Raw genomic sequence first — 19,223 nt, 5'->3', positions numbered from 1 at the left:
CTCAGACTGAAATTCTGAGAGGTTGTGCATGGAGCCAGAGTTATTTTAGGTGAAAGCGAGGCTGGCATCTGTGCCCTGTCAGGTGGGAGACTTGTTCTTGTGGCCACTTAGACTGGAAAGTGTTTCTGCCAGGGGCTGTAGAGGAAACAACTGTGGAAAGTGTGATAATGAGGATAACGTGTGATGAAGGGATAAGGAGTTCCTGTTAGATGCCAGTAACAAGTGATCAGTGAGCCCTGTTAAAATAGTGGCTTGTCAAAGCGAAGAAGATGGTTCCCTGTTTGGGTTACAAACTGTCCAAGATGGAGTACGCTGTCCTAGTGAGGCCACATCTGGAGCAGTAGGCAGTTCTGGACTCTCCAGTTCAAAAAAGCCAAGAAACTACTGGGTAAAATCCAAAGGCTGCAAAGATGCTGAGGGGATTGCAACATCTCTCTTCAGAGGAAAGGCTGAGAGGCCTTGGCTGTTTGGCCTGGAGAAGAGCTGACTAAGAGGGGATCCTGTCAGTGCTGATCAGTAACTAAAAGGTGAGGTTCAAGAGGCTGGGGCCAGACCCTTTTCAGCGGTGCCCAGCAACAGGAGAAGGGGTACTGAGCACAAACTGCAACCCAGGAAGTTCCATCTGAACCTAAGGAGAAAATTCTTTCTTGTGAGGGTGCCAGGGAACTGGACCAGGCTGCCAAAGAGGTTGCAGAATCTCCTTCTGGACGTTAGGAAACATTTTTTCCAGCAAGGGTAGTCAGGCATTGGAATGGACTACCCAGGGAGGTGGTTGAGTCACCAACTCTGGATGTGTTTAAAAGCCATTTGGATGTGGTGCTTGAGGATATGGTTTAGGGTGCCCCTTGTAGAGTAGGGACATCAGTTAACTTGGTGATCCTGAGGGTCTTTTCCAACTGAAATGTGTCTGATTCTCTGGAGAGATTCCAAACCCTCCTGACCCTGGGCATCTGTTCTGGGTGACCCTGCTCTAGCAGAGGGAGTGGTACTGGGTGATCCCCAGCAGTCCCTTGCAGCTCCCAGCGTTGTGTGACTCTGTGCACCAAGGCCCTGGCTGGCTTTAGGCTGGTTGCCTCGGTCCTGGCAGGCGAGAGCGCAGTTCTGTGCGCAGCCAACGTTGTGGCCCTCTGTGCACCCGAAGGAGGAGACCAGCTTTGCTTTTTAGGTCAATTCCACATCTTTCAGAGTGACCAGTAGCTCACACTGTAGGTCCTACATGGTGGCTTTTCACAGGCAATGCTGCCTTAAGGAATACTTTCTTTTGTATTTTCTCCACAGAGCTTTTGATCCGATGCAAATCCCAACGTGATCCCTGACCAGCCCCTGCTGTTTGCACCCAGGGGAGAGGAACTGAGCCATTGGGAAAGAGCCTTGTGCTGGTACTGCAATGCTGGCTCCTGGCTTGACCACTGCGAGGAGTCATCCTTTGAAGAAGAGGCTCTGCTTCCTGCTGAAGCTTGTGTGCTTGGTCAGCTCAGTGCTCCTATTTTGTGAAATTGTGATTTATTACCTGGTAATTTTTCAATGTCGATGGCCAGAAGTGAAAGGTGGAGATCACCGTGGGGAGAAGGAGACCTCAGCTTCAGTTCTAAAGGCCATCGTTTTAGCTGATACTCATCTGCTTGGTGAAATCAAAGGGCATTGGCTGGATAAGCTAAGAAGGTAATCATTTTCTTGAAGGATCTCTCTGAGATTTTAGTGTTCAAAACTGGCCTTGTGGTGCTTTGCTGCCTCTGACTTGCCTGTCTTGAGCTGTGCTGGATAATGAGCAGTGTTGAAAGGGTAACGAACAGGACTCACTGAGGCAGTGCAGGTGGTACATGGTGGGGGGTAGACCCCTGAGCATTTCTGATCACTTTTCCAGTGTGTAACTCCTATGCAGAATGCCTTTATACTGAGCCATATAACTTGGTTGTCCCAATGGTTAGTATCATTGTGACCAGGCTCTGTGGGAGGAGCTGATGATCCAGAGGTCAGGCACTGGTGACTAGGTTGCTCTTTCCTTTCAGGGAATGGCAGATGGAGAGATCTTTCCAAACTGCCTTGTGGTTACTGCAGCCAGATATTGTTTTTATTCTGGGTGACGTCTTTGATGAAGGAAAATGGAGCTCACCTCAGGTATGACACCAACAGCTCTCTTAATTCAAAGAGTGAGGATTTATTGAAGGAGATGGATGACAGAAGAGAGCAAACTAAGTCTGCCAGACTTGGTTTGATGTTGCTACAGTTGTCCTGTTGGTAGAAGCTTCTAGTGTGTTAGATCTGGGTGGAAATGTTGTGATTTTCCTTCATAATGTTGTGACTCTCCCCTCATAAAACCTACATACTCATGGTGAGTTGACCCTGGCTGGGTGCCAGGTGCCCACCAAAGCTGCTCTGTCACTCCCCTCCTCAGCTGAGCAGAGGAGAGAAAATGTAAAGAAAGGCTTGTGGGCAGGGCAGGAGGACAGGGAGATCACTCAGCAGTTGCCACCATGGGCAAAAGAGACTCAACCTGGGGAAATTAGTTTGATTTACTACCAATCTAATCAGAGAAGGAGAGTGAGAAATAAACACTAAATCTCAAAACACCTTCCCCCTACCCCTCCCTTCTCCCTGGACTCCACCTCCTATGTTTACTGCCCTCTCCAGCTGAGTGGTGCAGGGAGATGAGGAATGGGGCTTGTGGTCAGTTCCTTGCACCTTGTCTCTGCTGCTCTGCTGTCTTCACCGCCGGCTGCATGGAAATCTCAGCCCAGGCACCTGGAGCACCGACTCCCTCTTCACTGACCCTGCTGGCTGCATGCAGAGTTGTTTCTCTCATGTTCTCACGTCAGTCTCCCAGCTGCAGTTTGCTTCCCCCCACCTTAAATACATTATCCCAGGGGCGCTACCATATCACTGATGGGCTTGGCCTTGGTCAGCGGTGGGTCCATCTCGGAGCCAGCAGGTACTGGTTCTATCAGGTGTGGGGGAAGGTTCTAGAACCTTCTCACAGAAGCCACCTCTGTAGCCACACCACTACCAAAACCTTGCCGTGCAAACCCACTAGTAGTGGTCCCCTTTGGCACCACTGGGCTCAGTGTTGGGCTTTTCCTGCAGGCCTGGGCAGATGATGTCAGGAGATTTGAGAAGATGTTTCAGTGTCCAGTCTCCACTGAGCTAGTGGTGGTTGTTGGGAACCATGACATTGGATTTCATTATGAGTAAGTGTTGTCAGTGAAAGGGGTGGGCAGGGGCCAAAAGGGAAACATCAGCAAGCATACAGCAGCTGGTTTTGTGTCCGAGGGGCCTCTCGTGGGGTTGCATGGAAATCTTCTGATCACAGCCACATTAGAAGGGATTGTCATTTAGAGCAAGACCTTAGAAAGTATCACCTGTGCAGCCTGGGAATACATTTGGAAACAGGCTTCAGGCTACTTCTGTGCTTCTCTGAACTTGTGTGAAGTCGTTCAGAGCTGGTCTGTAAGTGCTGACAGAGAAGCCTTGAAGCTGCTTGGCCTTGTGCTGGGCTTCCTCCTCTGAGCAGTGTTTAGTCTGAGCACTTTCCCTTTGCTCTGAGCTCTGCAAAGACCACAGGCACCCTTGCTGCTGTAGGATGGCTGTGCTTACACTGGTGGGACTGGGACAGGAGAAGACAGTGGCTGTCAGAGCATCCCTAGGAGGTTGTTGAGTGAATGTGTGAGCTGGGTGATGGAGCAGCACACTGCAGGGGGGGGTTACAAACTGAATAATTGTGTCAGATTATTTAGGGCCACAAAAATGATCACGGGGCTGGAACATTTCTCCTGAGAGGGTTGGGGTTGTTCAGCCTGGAGGAGACTGGGGGGAACCTCATAACAGCCTTCTGGTACTTAAAAGGGCCTGTCAGAAAGATGGGGACAGACTCTTTTAGCAGAATCTCCTGTGACAGGACCAGGGGTGATGGTTTTAAACTAACAGAGGGGAGATGCAGGCTAGAGAGAAGGAAGAAATTCTTTACCATGAGGGTAGTTACCCAGAAAGTTGATAGCAGCCCTGGAGCCATTCCAAGTCAGGTTGGACTGGGCTCTGAGCAACCTGATCTAGCTGCAGGTGTCCCTCCTCAGTGCTGGAGGGTTGGACTAGGTGACTTGTAGAGGTGCTTTCCAACGCAGAGCATTCTGTGATTTGCGGTGCCTCTTTCTGCCCCCTGCTGTGTTTTTGCTTTCTCACAGGATGACTGCTTACAAGGTAAATCGCTTTGAAAAGGTTTTCAACTTCACTTCAGGAAAGCTGATAACTCGAAAAGGAATAAAGTGAGTGCATTCTTTTTATTTTGGAGTGCTCAGAGTGGTGGTTACTGAGCTAGCAGGCCAGTGGTGAAACCAGAACTGCAAGTGTAATTTCTAGTGGAATATGAAGGGGAATGCTTCACTTATTAGAGCCATTTTGTTTATTTTTCACTTTGTGTCTAGCTTATGATCTGTTAAGCACCAGCTCCTTTGTACAGAGCTGTAGTTTGGCAGGGAGTGGAAGCTGTGTACCAGTGTCTTTCTAAGTGGAAAAGTACTGTGGCCTCAGAATCCAAATCTCCAGTTTGCCTTTTCTTTCACTTCCTTGCACCTGGTAATGAGCCATGGCTGAAAAGGTAGAAGGGCAGGATTTGGTACAGAAACACAAACAAACCCTCTCTGTGCTTATAAGTGAGGACTTTCATTAATGTTAGTAACTCCTTTAGTCTGCACAGCTTGTTTGTGGCATTTGGGAGTGCAGCAGTTGCTTGTCCGCAGTTCTTCCGCAGGCTGGGCTGGTAAGGCACAGGCTCACAGCTGACCTTATTATGGGGCTTTCAGGAGCTGTAGGGTCTGCTGTTTCCTGGAGCTGTGTCTGACTTTGGGACACTGCAGTTATAAAGTTTATCCCACACGTGCATGAAGAGCTTCCCTGCCCTCTAACCTCTTCCCCAACTCCCGGTGTTTTCCAGCTTCATCCTGGTGAATAGCGTAGCCATGGAGGGTGACGGCTGCGCTCTCTGCCGGGCCTCAGAGGCAAAGCTGGTGGCACTTTCTCACCAGCTGAATTGCTCCCAGCAGGTAAGAGTTGATTAATAAAGATTCAACTGGAGCCAGCAGCTCGGTTGCTGCAGTGGGAATACTGAACTGCAGCAACAATCAGGGCTTAACTAAGACTCTCCTGGAAAAAACCAATCTGCTTCCAATTCATATGGCAGCTCTACAGCACATCTTCCTTGCCCTCGTTGGCCTCTTCTCAATTGTATACAACTCTTAACTGTGTTGTTTTGCCTTAACGGTGTTACCTTGGCAGTACTGCCACCCTCTCTGTTCCAGGGATAAACTCTGCAACCCTCCCTTTGACTTCATACCCACAGTAATCCTGGCATTGGTGCTTAGGCAAATTGTTGGTTTACATCCCTCAAGCCAGCCTGTTCTTTCAGTGTTCTGCTTCTGCTGGAGCCCTGCCCTGAGCCCAGCAGTGGTTGAAGTGGTGTGTTTTTCCACCAAATCCACTGGCTTCTTGAATGTCCTTGCTCTTGCCATTTTCACAGGCTGCCTGCATGCACAATAGGCAGCGTGACTGACAGGACTGGCGGTCGGTCAGGAATCCAGCTCCTGCAGGAAAGCCTGCCTGGATCTGCTGTCTCTCTTGTGCTGCCCTAATTTTGCCTTGTTTATGCAGTGTGATTTGGCTCTTGCTTTCTGCATCCAGCAACCCTCTTGACAGCATCTACAAGAAGGGGAAGCAAAATCTTTCCCCTTCCACCTGCAGCAGAGGTTCTTAAAGCTTTATACAGTGTAGAGTATTTGAAGGCTCTGAGCTGATACTGCTTTCTGTACAAGGCAACCATCCCGGCCCCATAACCCCTAGTTCTTGCTTCACTTCCTTCCCCACTTCTGTGCCACATGTAGGTGAAGGCACTAAGTGTGGACTGGTTTCATTCACAGAAACCAAATCGCTCTGACAAGAGATGCAGCAATGTGGAAAAGCTTCCATCTTCAGAACCCATCCTTTTACAGGTGAGTTAGAGGTGGGGTGAGGCCACACCTGGACATGGTTTTCTTGTGTTTATCAGTGTTGCAGAAAGGTTGGATCCTCAGCAACTGAACCCTGCTTTGAATTTCTTCCAGCATTACCCTCTCTATCGGGAAAGTGATGCTGAGTGCAGTGGAGAGGATTCTGCTTCTCCAGAGGAGAAGATGATCCCATTTAAAGAGAAGTACGATGTGCTGTCTCAAGAAGCATCACAAAAGGTTTGGTTTGTGGAGAGCCTGAGTATCAGGGGGGTGAGTGGGAGTGGGGCACAAGTGTACAGGTATGTGTATGTGTATTAAAAAGTTCTGGAAGGGATGTTAGTGGAGAGAAAGAGAGCTCAGCTGCTCCTGCTTTAATGAGGCCTGGAGAAGCTGCTTGTCAAGAGCTGCTCCTCTGAGAATCCTCACAGTCATGGCTGTGATTCTGTTGGACTTCCCCTGTACAGGCCCTGAGACCTGGCACTCCCAGGTGTGCTGTAGTGCTGTTACCTCCAGTTCAGCATTTTGTACCCTCTGTGCTGTGTAGGTCACTGACTAACCTAAAGCCCCAGGGCATTGCTTCCCAGCGCTCTGAAAGCAGTGCTTTTGCTGAGCTAGGAACCACCAGAAAATGCAGAAAGTATTCCCTGCAAATGTAATGCTCAGGATTTAGTTCCTTCTGCAGAGATGTCTTAACTCAGTGCAAGAGTCTGCCTTAGACCAGAGAAGAGCTCTGGCTACCGAACCTAGGGGTTGGCTATCTGAGATGTCTACAGCATGCTGTTGCCTTTGTGTTTTTTTGTCATCTGTGTGGCAAATAGCCTCCAAACTCCAGTATCTGGGATGGGGGTGAATTTCACCATGTCAGTACACACCTTACTGGAAAATGGCAGCTTCTACACAACCCTTTGTAAGACTTAGAATTCACAGAATCATAGAATGGTTTGGGTTGGAAGGGACTTTAAAGGTCATCAAGTTCCACCCCTACTGCTATGGGCAGGGACACTTCCTACTAGAACAGGTTGCTCAAGACCCCATCCAGCCTGGCTTTGAAAGCTTCTGGGGCTGGAGCTTCCTCATCTCTGGACAGCCTGTTCCAGAGCTGCCATCGCTTCAGTGTCTCAGGAGACAAATACTAAAAAAAAGGAGTTTGAGTTGAATTTCTTTCCAGTTCTGACTGGGTTTCTGTGCCTGGCCGTTGTGTGTCCTAGCTGATGTGGTGGTTTCGTCCCCGTCTGGTCCTCAGTGGGCACACGCACAGCGGCTGCGAGGTGCTGCACGCCGGGAGGATCCCGGAGGTCAGCGTCCCCTCGTTCAGCTGGAGGAACAGAAACAACCCTGGCTTCGTCATGGTAAGGTTGAATGGTTTTTATTGGCAGCAGGTAACGTTCATAAATAAACCAACATGGCAGTCAGCTAGGTTTTAGAACTGAGGTTACCTGTGAAAACAAAAGGGAAAAAGGGAACTCGAGCCCCAAGTGCCTGCCCCAGCCAGCCCCCTCGGTACGCCGCTGCCGCTCCCAGAAGCAGCTGCACACAGCAACGCCCTCAGCGGTCTGGTTAGGGTCTGGGTACAAGCATCTAACATCTTCTGTCGAGAGGGTGCATTGTAAACTACCAGCTTGGTAAAAATCATCAGTGGTGTGCACGCAGCAGTAGAAAGTCTCTTTTGGCTTGGCTGCTTTTTTATGCTACCAGCCACGAAAGCAAGTCCAAGTCCACCTCAAACTTCCCACAGGCCGATGGCGGCTGCCCCACAGCCTCGTGCACTAACAGCTTCACACAGTGAAAACCTTCGTGGAGGACCCAAAGTCTGCTGCCACTTCACATTTCATGCAGTTGGCTAAGTTATGTTCCTGCAGGCAGTTCCAGTGCTCAGAGTATCCTTAGAGGTAAATCAATTAGTTCCCCAGTTCAGAAAGAAAACAAACAGAGCTCCTAGAAACTTGGAGCAAGAAGCAAACCCTACAAAGTAGTCTGTGACTTGGGAGGAAATCTTTCAGCTTAATTTTTTTTGTACTGCTGTTGAGTTTGGGTTGCTTATTAGCCAGATAACCCCAAACTTCTAACTTCATTTGGTGCAACTGTTGTTAATATTTCTGATTGAAAGCAGTTCTGTTTATTCCGTATTCCTGAGAGTAGCTGCCTTCAAACTACACAGGCTCTCTGCACGCGCCACACAGTGCATCCTCACTGCAAAACAAGAGGTTGGCTAATTAAGGTTGCATTGCCTTCATGGCTTTGCACCCAGCCTTGGTCTGCTGTAAGCTTTGATTGGAACCACAAAGTCAAAATGAACCCAAAGTCCAATACCCAGTGAAGTTCTTTGTCGTCAAAGCTCGTGTGGGGAATTTAGATTAGCCAACATGGTTTTTGCAGCATGTGCTTGGTAGGAAGAGGGCCTGGGGGCAGGAAGGACAGGGCACATTCACAAAACCTAACTTGAGCCTGGGAAGGCTTCTTCCAGGTGGATTTACAGCAGCTAAAGTTTGGCTTCTCTTGAAGGCAGGTTGGCTAAGGAGCCCAGATCTCTCTCTATGCTAGATGGAATACTGGCAAGACTGGTCTCTGGGCTAACGGTGACCTTGTGACTATTCCACTTAGTGCCCAGCACCACGAGGTCTGGACTCAGCCCCCTGGAGAAGGCACTGGTGCTAGGAGACTGGCCCCAACTCTTGCCACCCAACAGGAGAGTTTAGAAAGGGGAATCTGACAGTCATGGTGTTCACACCTGCTTCAGAGCCAACTCTTGCCACCCAACAGGAGAGTTTAGAAAGGGGAATCTGACAGTCATGGTGTTCACACCTGCTTCAGAGCCGCCAGTAACAGCACCGTGAGCAGCACTCTTCCTTTCTTTTCCAGGGCAGCATAACACCAACTGACTTCTCCCTCCAAAAATGTTTCCTTCCATACGAGAGCAGAGTCTTGACTACATACTGTGCAGCAGGTGCTCTGCTTGTCATCCTGGTACTAGCTCATTTTCAGCTTCTCACTCCACCATTGTGTTTTGCTCAGCGTTTAATCAGTAAGCATAAAGCGGTATGAAGAGCCAGACATGTGCATTCAGTCACTGCAATACCAAAGCTGAGAACAGTCAAACATCAGACTATAGTCATGCTAGCAAACGACCTAATTTGATTGCTAGGCTGAAGGCAGGTTGCATTTACACATACCATAGAAGTCCTACACAGCTGCTATGACTACTACAGGATAAATAATTAACGGAAAGGAACAGGTCATGCTGTACAAAAATACTGTATTCTGCAATCAGTTGAGTCCTTTTCCTGCTAGAATTTATTTCTTTTTTGTATCAAATAGGTATTTTAAAAGTGTAACTGTACAGTATGTAAATCCTTACAGCCTCATCACTTGCCTGCACTGGTGTCTCACCCCTGGTGAAGGCTCAGTCCTGCAAACCGGAACTGTGTCTCTGTGTTATTGCTGCGTGGCCCTTCTCCTGTCACACTGCTCTTTGTGAGGGTCAGGCAGAACCTAAGTGCCCCGGCACGGAGAGAGGTGGATGCCTGTAACCTTTTTAGGCTGTTGCATGTGAGGGACTGTGGTCTGAGACAAGAAATCCTCCAGTTCCTGAAATGTGACTGCAGCTGGCACCGGTCATCAACAACAGGAAGAAGCTCATGGATCCGGTTTGCTGATACACCCTTGAAACCTGCTTTAGGGAAAATAAGTTAGGGTGACACCTCAAGCTGCTGTTTTTAAGAAGATGAGCTTAAAAAAAAGAAACAAACCCAGGACCCTACTGCATCCCAGAGAGCTGCGTGAGGAGGAGCTCTCCAGTTGCCAATCTTCTGCAAGGAGGAAGGTCAAGTACAGCTGCAGTAACATCATCCTAGGCCTCGGTCTTCAGGTTAAGGCAGATGGGGACAAGGATGTCCTGTGGGCCACCAAGTGCTCTTGATTCTTGGGTGAGTCATGTTTTGTATGGCCCTCAGCTCCTGTGTAGGGAGGTTGAGGTGGGCCACAGCCCCTGCCCGGATGACAGCACAGGGGCTTCTGGCAAATCAGAGCTCAATGTCTTCATGTGCTGTGTGGGAGGGAAGCTACTGCAGAGCCACTGCTGCTCCCCACCTGCCCCTGAAAAACCAGAGTGGGGGGAATATGTCATGCCAGGACCAGTTTCCCTGCTGACATTCCTGCAGAGGCTGGGAGCTTGAACCTCGAACTCCTGGGCTGGGGTTGGTTTTACAGAGGAGTTCAGCTCTACTTATTCACTCTGCTGCTTTCTTTGGCGTGGGAAGGGAAACAACCTTTGCCTTTGGGAGTTTTATTTGTTGTTAGCTTATTCCACCCAGCCTCTTGCTGCCTGAGCACTCTGATGATGAAACTGAACATACAAGTATCAAAGTAGGCACATTTCTCAGATGAGGAAATGGTAAGTTTGTAATAGATATTGTTAGATAAAGTGGTCTTTTCATCATCAGATAGCAACAGAAAAAGCCTGCCTGCGTCACTTAGTGCCATGGATAGGGCTGGGTGCTAGGTTGGACTGGATGAGCTTGGAGGTCTCTTCCAACCTGGTTGATTCTATGACTCTAGGGTTCTAAGTTTTCAATTTGGGTTTGGGTTTCATCCAAGATGACTGATTGGGGCTTGTAACTAATCACACTGCTTTCAGTGACAATCGAACCTGCTGATTTATAGGCCAGTGCATGTGTGTGTGTGGGCTTCTGGTAGCTCTCAATCTCTCCCTGACTTTAAAAAGAAGTGGTAAGTGTGGTAAAAGACTCCATAAAGTAGTCTAACACTTTGCTAGGTTTCTGTTATTGCAACTGTAATTGTAGACATTTGTACAGGTTAGTTTGGACACAGGAAAAGTTTATAGTCACAGACAGAAAACACCTAGGTAGAAAAGATAAAGGAGTGTTAATAGTTCCTAGAAAGGACATGCCTTATTGCTACAGCAATTCTCTTGCTTTTGAGATATTGTACTGTACCACAACTCATCTGGAGAATGTCATTTTGCATAAATTATTCAAGTCTGAGAAATAGCCACACCTTGTTGGTTCTACAAGAGTTAATAATTAAAAGTAAAAGCCCCCAATTTTCTAATGTGTCTCTTTATTAAAAGAGAAATAAAAACGTCATCTTGTAATTCTCTCAGGCCAGACACAAGGGTTTTATACACCTTAGTTGTTGTTGCTGCTGTGGTTGGTTTGTTTCTTCTTCTCGCTAGTTACTTGCACAATGAAAGCCGCTGTCGGTACAGAGGTTGAAGAGCTCTATCGAGTGGTGCTTCTACACATTCACAATCGGTCGGTGCAATTGTGAAGGTCTATGAATGACCAAAGAATTACCCAACAGAGAAAGGAAAACAGAAAGAACTCCTTGGTTCCCATCAGGACACCACCAGGTTGCGGTTCGGACACTCGAATTCCAACGGGTTAAAGCTGAGACTTCCAAAGAGAAAGGCAAGTTTGCTGCAACATCCGGTGACTGGAATACCTCACTTGGAAAGGTAAGTGGTTACTTTGCATAATTTATCTTTTTTTTGTCCTTTGTTTTTAAATACTAAAGAGCATTTTTATATAAACCAGAAAAAAAAAAACCAAAACCAAACAAACAACCCAAACCAAAAACCAAACCCCTAAACTCTACAGATAAAGTTCTTACCTCCAGTCACTGCTGCAGGTAAGGTTGACATCAAGCTGTACAGCGCAATCAAAAACATACTTACATCTTAGCTCATTTTACAGGTACAGCCATAATCAAGGCACAAAGATCTTCTACAAGGAAAGGGTTTTTTTTTTGTGTGTTGTGTTTTTTTTTTCTTCAATAAAGTTGTACAAAATAATATTACATTTTACAGTCTGTACAATATCATAAACCAGCGGTAAAACAAAACCAGAACAAAACTATATATATATATATGTATGTATGCATGTGTGTGTATATATATACATATATATATAGATAGATAGAGAGGGAGAGGGAGCGTTGTCCAAGAATGATCTGAACTCCAAGGATCATTTGTGGACAGCACAAACAAACGTAAAAGTGAGGGCGCTCACTTGGCTGCCTAGGTGCAACAGGCTGAAAAGCAGCTGTAATTCCGACGCCTGAGGTGCGCAGAGACGCTTTAGCTCCAAAACCCCAGCAAAATTGCTTTTAGCTTCACTGTTCCTCTCATCATCATCATCACCATCTACTCTACTTCCTGTGCCAGTCACGGCTTAAAAGAGGAGGTCACTTTATCCGTTGGACCTGTAACTCAGAAACGCTAAAAACTGTGACAGAGTAATAAATAGTGTGGTGCTGCTACATTGTGTGTCTACTTCCTCAACAGTATTTCATAACCTGATACAAAGTGCATTAATCTTTGTCGTTGCTGTTTTATGTTTGTGGTTTGGTTTCTTTTTTTTCCTCTTTTTGTTTCCCTCACCCATCAAATCCTCTTCAATGCCATGGTAAAAAGGAAACCCACCCTAGAGGGCTAGCTATGACTTTTTAGTGTCATCCAGCTGACATAGCAGTTTGAACCCACGTTAACCTGCTGGGAAAAATTTAGCAGGTCACATGCAGTTACCAAAAAAACCAACAGAAAAAAAACCCAAAGCCTAAGGGAACAGAGGTAGCCAAAGGGCTTTTTTTTTTTCAGTGGAATGATGAAGAAGTGGCATTAAAAAAAAGAGCACAAAAAATAGTCCCCCCAAAAAACATGAAGGGGAAAAAAAATACCAAAACAAAACAAACCAAAAAAGAACCAACCCAAACTTGCTTCAAATCAGCTTTTTAAGGTTAAATAATTAAAGTAAACAAAGTGAAGAGACATTTCTATCATGTATTCCTCCACCCTGTGCTGGGTAGTATCAAGAGAAAGAGTAAGGAGCAAAGGATTTAAAACCACAGGTTCCACGGTGAGCCCCCCCTCACAAGAGTTCGTACTGGCGGAGGTGCATCCTCTGAATGATGTCCCGGCAGTCGTTGAAGACCCTGCGGATGTTTTCCGTGTCCACGGCGCAGGTGAAGTGTGGGTAGCAGTAGTGCCGGCCGTCCCCGCTCGCCGTGCTTATCCTCTGCGGGGCACAAACAAGGGTCAGCAGCTGGCCCGCAGCACCTCCCGCGTCTCGGCTGCCTACGCTCTTGGGTGGTGTCCAGCAAGGTGAGACACTGGACAGAGAATGGCCTAGGCTGGAAGAGACCTCACCGATCATCTGCTCCCGTCTCGCCACCACGCACAGGGATGCCTCTCAACTAGACTCAGCTGCTCAAGGCCTCATCCAGTCTGGTCTTAAACACATTCTGAGGAGACATCCACAGCCTATTCCAGAGATCCACCAACAGTGTACTGAAGAACTCCTTCCTAAGATCCAATCTGAACCTACTCACCCTCCACTTCAAACCATTCTCCTTGTTGGTGCTAGACTCAAGAAAAGTCCCTCTCCAGCCTTCCTGGAGATTCCCTTCAGGTGCTGGAAGGCAGTTCTGCACTGTAAGAAGGCAGCACTAAACAGCAAGGCAGCGCTAAGGATCACAGAATCATTAACCAAATACAAAGAAGGAGAGTCTGTGGCCTGGTCTAATACAAATCACAGACTCAAAATGGAGATAAAAGCAGTTATGGATGCTGTGAAGGGAGTGGAATATTACTGCTTTCTAAGAGCCACTGGTGCCAGGAGGTTGTTGTGAGGTTGTGGTTTCTTCTGACCAACTAGTGATGAGAGGAAATGGCCTCAACTCACACCAGGACAGGTTTAGGTTGGATATTAGGAAAACTTCTTTCCTGAAAGAGTGGTCAGGCACTGGAACAGGCTGTTTAGGAAGGTGGTGGAGTCACTGTCCCTGGAGGTGTTCAAGAAACATGCAGACTTGGCACTTCAGGACATGGCTTAGTGGGCATGGCAGTGTTGGGTTGATGGTTGGACTTAACGATCTCAGAAGTCTTTTCCAACCTTAATGATTCCATGATCATTGCCCAAGCTGCTATCATTTGCACACCTCTGTGCTGCCGGTAGCACTGCAGCCTGCCACGCAGATGTCCCAGGAACGCTTTCTCTTCCCTTCGGGTGCCATCATGTGGCAAATCTTTGAACTCTTGTTTTAAATCAGCAGCACTAAGCTGACAAACTCCTGGTTGTGAAGCCAGTAGTGGCAGAGAACAGCAAACATCAGACCACGAGGAGTTTAATTCTCATGAGGTTACTGCACAGCCTTTCAGGTTGCTAACTTAGATTTGGCATCAGTTCACCTGTTACAATCTTGTTACAATTCCCCAGGACCTTCAAAGATGTTAACCCCCCCCAGAGCATTGAGTACAGGCTGAAAGACTTGGGGTTGTTAAGCCTGGAAAAGAGAAAGCTCTGGGGAGACCTTACAGCTGTATTTCAATATCTGAAGGGGACCTACAGGAAGCCAAGCAGGCTGCAGGTAGAAAACAAGACACCTTCTCTTCCTTCCACCTGCAAAGGGCATCAGGAGACTAAGGACATCTCCAGTCTGCACACTGTCCCCTTTGTTCCTGCCTTTAAACAAAGGCAGGAGAGACACACAAGGACACTGCTCAAGGAGGGATGCTCTCTGCTAGGCCTGTGCCTGTTGCAGGGAAAGGGGGGAAGCTGCTTTGACCTCTTTTTGGTCCCATGCTCAAGTCCCAGAGACTACCCAGTTATTGGTAGGTGCTGGTCCCAGACTAAATGCTTCTGCCCCCAGCACCCACAGGGGGTGGCTGCAATGCCTACAGCCCTCCCCTTCTCTACTTTGCCTCTTTAGTGACACCAGTGAGTCAGGGCAGGTAAGGACCTTGTCCTCCATGTTGTTTTAATAAGGAAAACAGAAAAAGGTGAGGAGGTTCCCCCTAATTTTCCCATAGTTTGGCTCTCTTGGACCCTCCCAAACTGGACATTGTTACCTGCTTCACAACAAGTCAGATCTCTCTTGCAGCAAAGCTGAAATAAAATTTGCTCTTTTGGGGGTAAATCCTATGTTAGTGCAGTGCAATCTGCCATTTGTCCTCATGAACTGGAAGGTTAAGGTGTGAGTAGAAATCCCCAAAGAGTGCACACAATCAATTGCCTCTTCCTTCCTTGTTGCATCAGCAGCTGCAAATCCTAACCATACCTGTAAATGCAAAGTGACTTGGAAATTCTTACCTCTACTGGTTCAAGTTGGTTTCTTTTGAACACCCTTTTACAGTAGGACAAGAAGCAGGGTACTGGGCTTTAGTTCTGGACCCCATTAGTGCTTTGCACTGGTGGAATGACTCCATATGAGTGAAGCTGTAGGTGATATTGGACTAAGTCCTCTGTTTCTGGCCACAGTATTGGGATGTGATCATCTGCCTGATCACTGCTCCCGTCTGTGAAATTTAACTTTGGAGGAAACCTTAATTATAAACGTCACCAGACAAAACACTTTCTTATGATTCCTCAAGCAGGGCTGTGACAGCAGTCCTAGGGCAAGGCAAACCTCTGAAGTGGCACAACAGAAATCTTATTTAAGGATAAAATCAGCTTTAAAATCTAGTTAAGGATAAAAACCAACTTTTTTGTTCATTCCCTCTTGCCAGCTGACCATTGCCAAAGCCTTTCGGGGATTCACACAGTGCTCTGGGTTGGAAGGGAGCTTTAAAGATCACCTAGTCCAACCCTCCTGCAGTGAGCAGGGACATCTTCGACTAGATCAGGCTGCCTCATCCAACCTGACCTGGAATGTCTGCAGGGATGGGGCACCTACCACCTCAGCACTAGTGCCTACTTGGCTTGTAACACTTTGCAGGGTAGGTGACCTTGTATAAAACGGGCATGAAAACGTGCAAGCACTGGGGAAGGTTCTGCAAGATGGACAGCTGAAAAGAATTAGGGAATTGCCAGACACTCTCCTTTCCCTCTAGCTTTCTGCAAAACCCTCTCAGCTTTCCCTAAATAAATGGTGCCATCTGCCAGCATTTCCTATGATAGAACCACACACAAGATCAAAATTACTCACTAGAAACTCATCCCGGATGAAGAACTTGGCTCTTGTGACTTTGGGATCTTCTCCTGCATCTGGTGTTGCTGTTCAATTGAACAAAATAGATGACATCAGAAACATGAAAAGCAAACAATCCTCTATTTGTCATAATAAGAGCTCTAATAAGGAGGAAGTAGCCCTTCAGTACAGGCATTAAAATGTTAAATAGCCACAGGAGGTTCCTGATAGCTAATTCTAAAATGGAAGAAGACTGAAACCTGGCTACAGATTTGAGGAGCCTGAAGATCGCTGGACTTGTTGCAGCAGTGCCATCACTCCTCTCATAAAGAGGCTTACTCACAGCCACAAGTTTGTTCATGTAGATACAAACCACGTGGGAGTCGGGGTTTAACTTTTGTCAGAAAGCAGGACTAGAAAAAGCAGCTGAGCTCTTTGGTTTCTGCACCAGAACAGCATCCCCTGAAGAATGCTCCTGCAGGCAGGAATCTGGGGTTAAAAATGATTAGTCCAAGACTACACCTGAAAAAAATGATAGCATCAAAAGATCTTTTCATGTCTATTTCCAGGCCCCAGGTAATCTCTATATTTAGATGGAGTACTCATCAAGGGGCTCTAGATTAATTTCATGGTGTGTGGGAGACTCACTGGTCAGTACTGACTGTTAGCAGATGAATTTCTCTCTATCTAGGCCGCTTAACAATCCTATTTAAGTATAAAAGCCAACACAGTGAAGAGAAACTACTCATTTCCTTTCAGTGTGATTTCCCTTCATCTAAGGCACCAAATCACAGAAGTGTCAGGGTTGGAAGGGACCCCAGGGATCACCTAGTTCCAACCTCTCTGCCATGGGCAGGGACACTTTCCACTAGACCAGGTTGCCCAGAGCCACCTCCACCTTGGCCTTAAAAACTTCCAGGGATGGAGCTTCCAACACCTCTTTAGGCAACCTGTTCCAGTGTCTTACCACCCTCCTTTTGCTTGGATCCATTCCCCCTAGTCCTGTTGCTATCAGATGGTAATAAAGACAATATGGTAAGAGGAAGAAGTTATCAGAGTATGGGCACATATCTTTTACTCTTGGCAGGGGTAAACACAGAGCTGCAGGAGCAGCAGCCAGCTGAAATTAAGGGATAAATGAACAACTACAGGTTAAAAACAGAGAGCTGCTTCATGTGTGGCTATTCTGGGTTCTGGACATCTGCTGTGAAGTCCTGCTCAGGCACACTAAAATCTACTGTCTGGGAGAGGGGAATTTGGGTGACAATGACAGAAGGTTTCTTCTGAAGGGCCTCAGCATTATAAAACTGATGCCATTTTAAGTCAGGTTGTGGGGCAGTTTAGTTATCCAAACCACCTGAAACTCAGCACCACGCTCCTGAAGGTCCAGCCTTTTACCCTCTTCACTCCCACAGCCCAAGCTGTGGTTGATGGTTAGCGGAGGACAAAAGCCTCTTCCGACAGGTGGCTGTAAGCACTACACCAAGGGCACCACTGGGGTAAGGCAGAGACTAGTGGTCAGGAAGTGGAACTTTGACCACTTGTGCTGGGCACACAGCTAAGATACTTGGGAAGCTCTCTGCCTGCTATGAACCTGGCATAGTATCAGAGTTTACTTGGTTGTGATGCTACTGTGGTGCAAGAATCACTCTCCTTGAAATGGTAAGAAACCAAACTCCTATTAATGGCTCCATTGTCACAGCTCTCTCAGCATTTACTGCTGTGGGTTTTCTCTTTTAAAACAGGAAAAACTCCTTTGCTGCTCTGCTGGGCTTCTCTCTGCAAAGGCTGAAGTTCTGCAGTGTTGGAGGATGCAGAATGGCTGCAAAATCAGTTTAACAAACCCCTAATGAAGTTTAGCACCACAGGCAGAAGCATCTGGCAGGGAAGAGACATGCCCAGCAGTTTTGCTCTCCTGGGGTTGTGGATTGCTGCACAGCAGGGAGAAGCAGCTGCTCTGCAGCAGGCCCCCAAGCCTCTCTTAACAGCCAGAGCCCCTTCAGCCTTGCCTGTGCTGGGGCATGCTGCCAGCACACTCCTTACCTGACCGACATTTGTGTGAAGGAATGGTTTGTGCTTGTGACTTGGTGTGAGTGAGAGAGAGACAGAGGTTGGAAGCAGGGGCTGGGCCAAGCCAGTGCCCCGCGTGGTGCCAGCCCTTACCATCCTCGGGTACAGTGTAATGAGCGTATTCAGGAAAGTAATCTTCGATTTTTGACTTCCCTGCCAGGACTTTTTCAGCCAGCATGTCCTGTTTATTCAAGAATAAAATGATGGAAATGGTCCGTAACCACCTGTCAAAAACAAACCAAAGGGCTGTGTTACAGCTCTGACACCTTAACCAAGGCAAGCACATCACTTGCACAGAAAATCTACCGGTTACCCCTGCCTGGCCAGAGCAAAGTAGTGTGGAATATGCTACAACATCACAAAAAATAAGATGACCTGAATTACTGTTTTCACTGAGTTGTGCCTGTGCTGTAGGATCTGTACCTGGGACAGCTGCAGGATCTGTAAATACAGTTGTAAACCCCCCAGCAGACACTGCTGAAGGGGACAATCTTCAAGCACTGGTTTCTAAATCTACCCCTTTGATATCAGGTTGGGAAAACGTTATTTCCTGGAAGCACACAGTCCAACATCAGACACTGCTGTCTTCTTTCTTTGGTTTTGCTGTACCAAAAGAAAAAGGTTGGAAAGCTGCCACTGTCTTACCTAACAGCTCACCCACACAGGTAATCCCATCTTTTAGGATGGCCTGTAGGACACTTGATGAATCAGGAGAAAATCACCTCTTTCCTTCCCCTGTTAGTATGTAGCCATCACTGTCATGATGTGCCTTTGGGCCTTGCCTTAACATTTTTCTCCTACCTTCAATCACTTCTCAGCACAGACCACCCTCACACGCCAAAACCTTCATGACCTTACTCTGTGTATTTTCACGTCTTCCCCATCAGTAACCTCTTCGTATTGCTATTTGGTCTGCAGTTTGCATGCACTGTGGCAGGATGCCCATTTAATGGCAGTTACTATCACATCTGATCTGCAATACTAGCCCACAAGGCAGCTCTCAGGGAAGAGCCCTGCGAGAGTGGCTGCCCCTGTGGGTGTTCAGCACAGCACCAGCTGGCGAATCGACTGCAAAGGCAGCAGCTTGCTGTTCCTGCCTTTGAGGAGGAGACTAAACGGAGTTTGGGGGATGCTCTCAGCCTTGGCCAAGCAGCACGCTGATGCCATGAAGGGATCCCCTTTGCTTCCCTCATGGAAGCTGCCACAAGGAGCTTGCCCTTTCCCAGCTGTCTCCACACCCTGTGTTTTGGCAGCAGTGGT

At 47.5% G+C, this 19,223-nt stretch overlaps 2 protein-coding genes across 10 annotated transcripts in view; one reads left to right on the top strand and one right to left on the bottom strand.

The window, feature by feature from the left end:
* Window positions 1-12,248, top strand: part of MPPE1 (metallophosphoesterase 1) — a 42,741-nt gene extending 30,493 nt beyond the window's left edge. Inside the window, exons 2-11 of one of the 5 annotated variants that reach the window (XR_010303771.1) lie at window positions 1,279-1,662; window positions 2,010-2,118; window positions 3,082-3,185; window positions 4,176-4,256; window positions 4,925-5,033; window positions 5,904-5,975; window positions 6,087-6,209; window positions 7,181-7,321; window positions 8,832-11,445; window positions 12,011-12,248. Coding sequence is in view for 3 of the 5 variants with exons in the window: in XM_064150240.1 (XP_064006310.1) it covers window positions 1,388-1,662; window positions 2,010-2,118; window positions 3,082-3,185; window positions 4,176-4,256; window positions 4,925-5,033; window positions 5,904-5,975; window positions 6,087-6,209; window positions 7,181-7,321; window positions 8,832-9,014 (1,197 nt within the window). In the remaining 2 variants the exon portion in view is untranslated. Of the gene's footprint in view, window positions 1-1,278; window positions 1,663-2,009; window positions 2,119-3,081; window positions 3,186-4,175; window positions 4,257-4,924; window positions 5,034-5,903; window positions 5,976-6,086; window positions 6,210-7,180; window positions 8,693-8,831 lie in introns of those variants that run through there. The other 4 variants (XR_010303770.1, XM_064150240.1, XM_064150243.1 and 1 more) reach the window with 4 other exon arrangements.
* Window positions 11,032-19,223, bottom strand: part of GNAL (G protein subunit alpha L) — a 247,645-nt gene continuing 239,453 nt past the window's right edge. For all 5 annotated transcript variants that reach the window (XM_064150235.1, XM_064150236.1, XM_064150238.1 and 2 more), the window contains 3 exons: window positions 18,057-18,187; window positions 15,912-15,979; window positions 11,032-13,003 (listed from right to left, as the gene is read on the bottom strand). In XM_064150235.1, coding sequence (XP_064006305.1) covers window positions 12,857-13,003; window positions 15,912-15,979; window positions 18,057-18,187 — 346 coding nt within the window. In that variant the 3' untranslated portion in view covers window positions 11,032-12,856. The remainder of the gene's footprint in view (window positions 13,004-15,911; window positions 15,980-18,056; window positions 18,188-19,223) is intronic.

The sequence above is a fragment of the Pogoniulus pusillus genome, chromosome 10, assembly GCF_015220805.1.
Source record: "Pogoniulus pusillus isolate bPogPus1 chromosome 10, bPogPus1.pri, whole genome shotgun sequence".
In the NCBI taxonomy this organism is placed as follows: Eukaryota; Metazoa; Chordata; class Aves; order Piciformes; family Lybiidae; genus Pogoniulus; species Pogoniulus pusillus.
The sequence above is the reverse complement of the archived record's forward strand: the minus strand, read 5'-3'. Positions and strand labels throughout refer to the sequence as shown.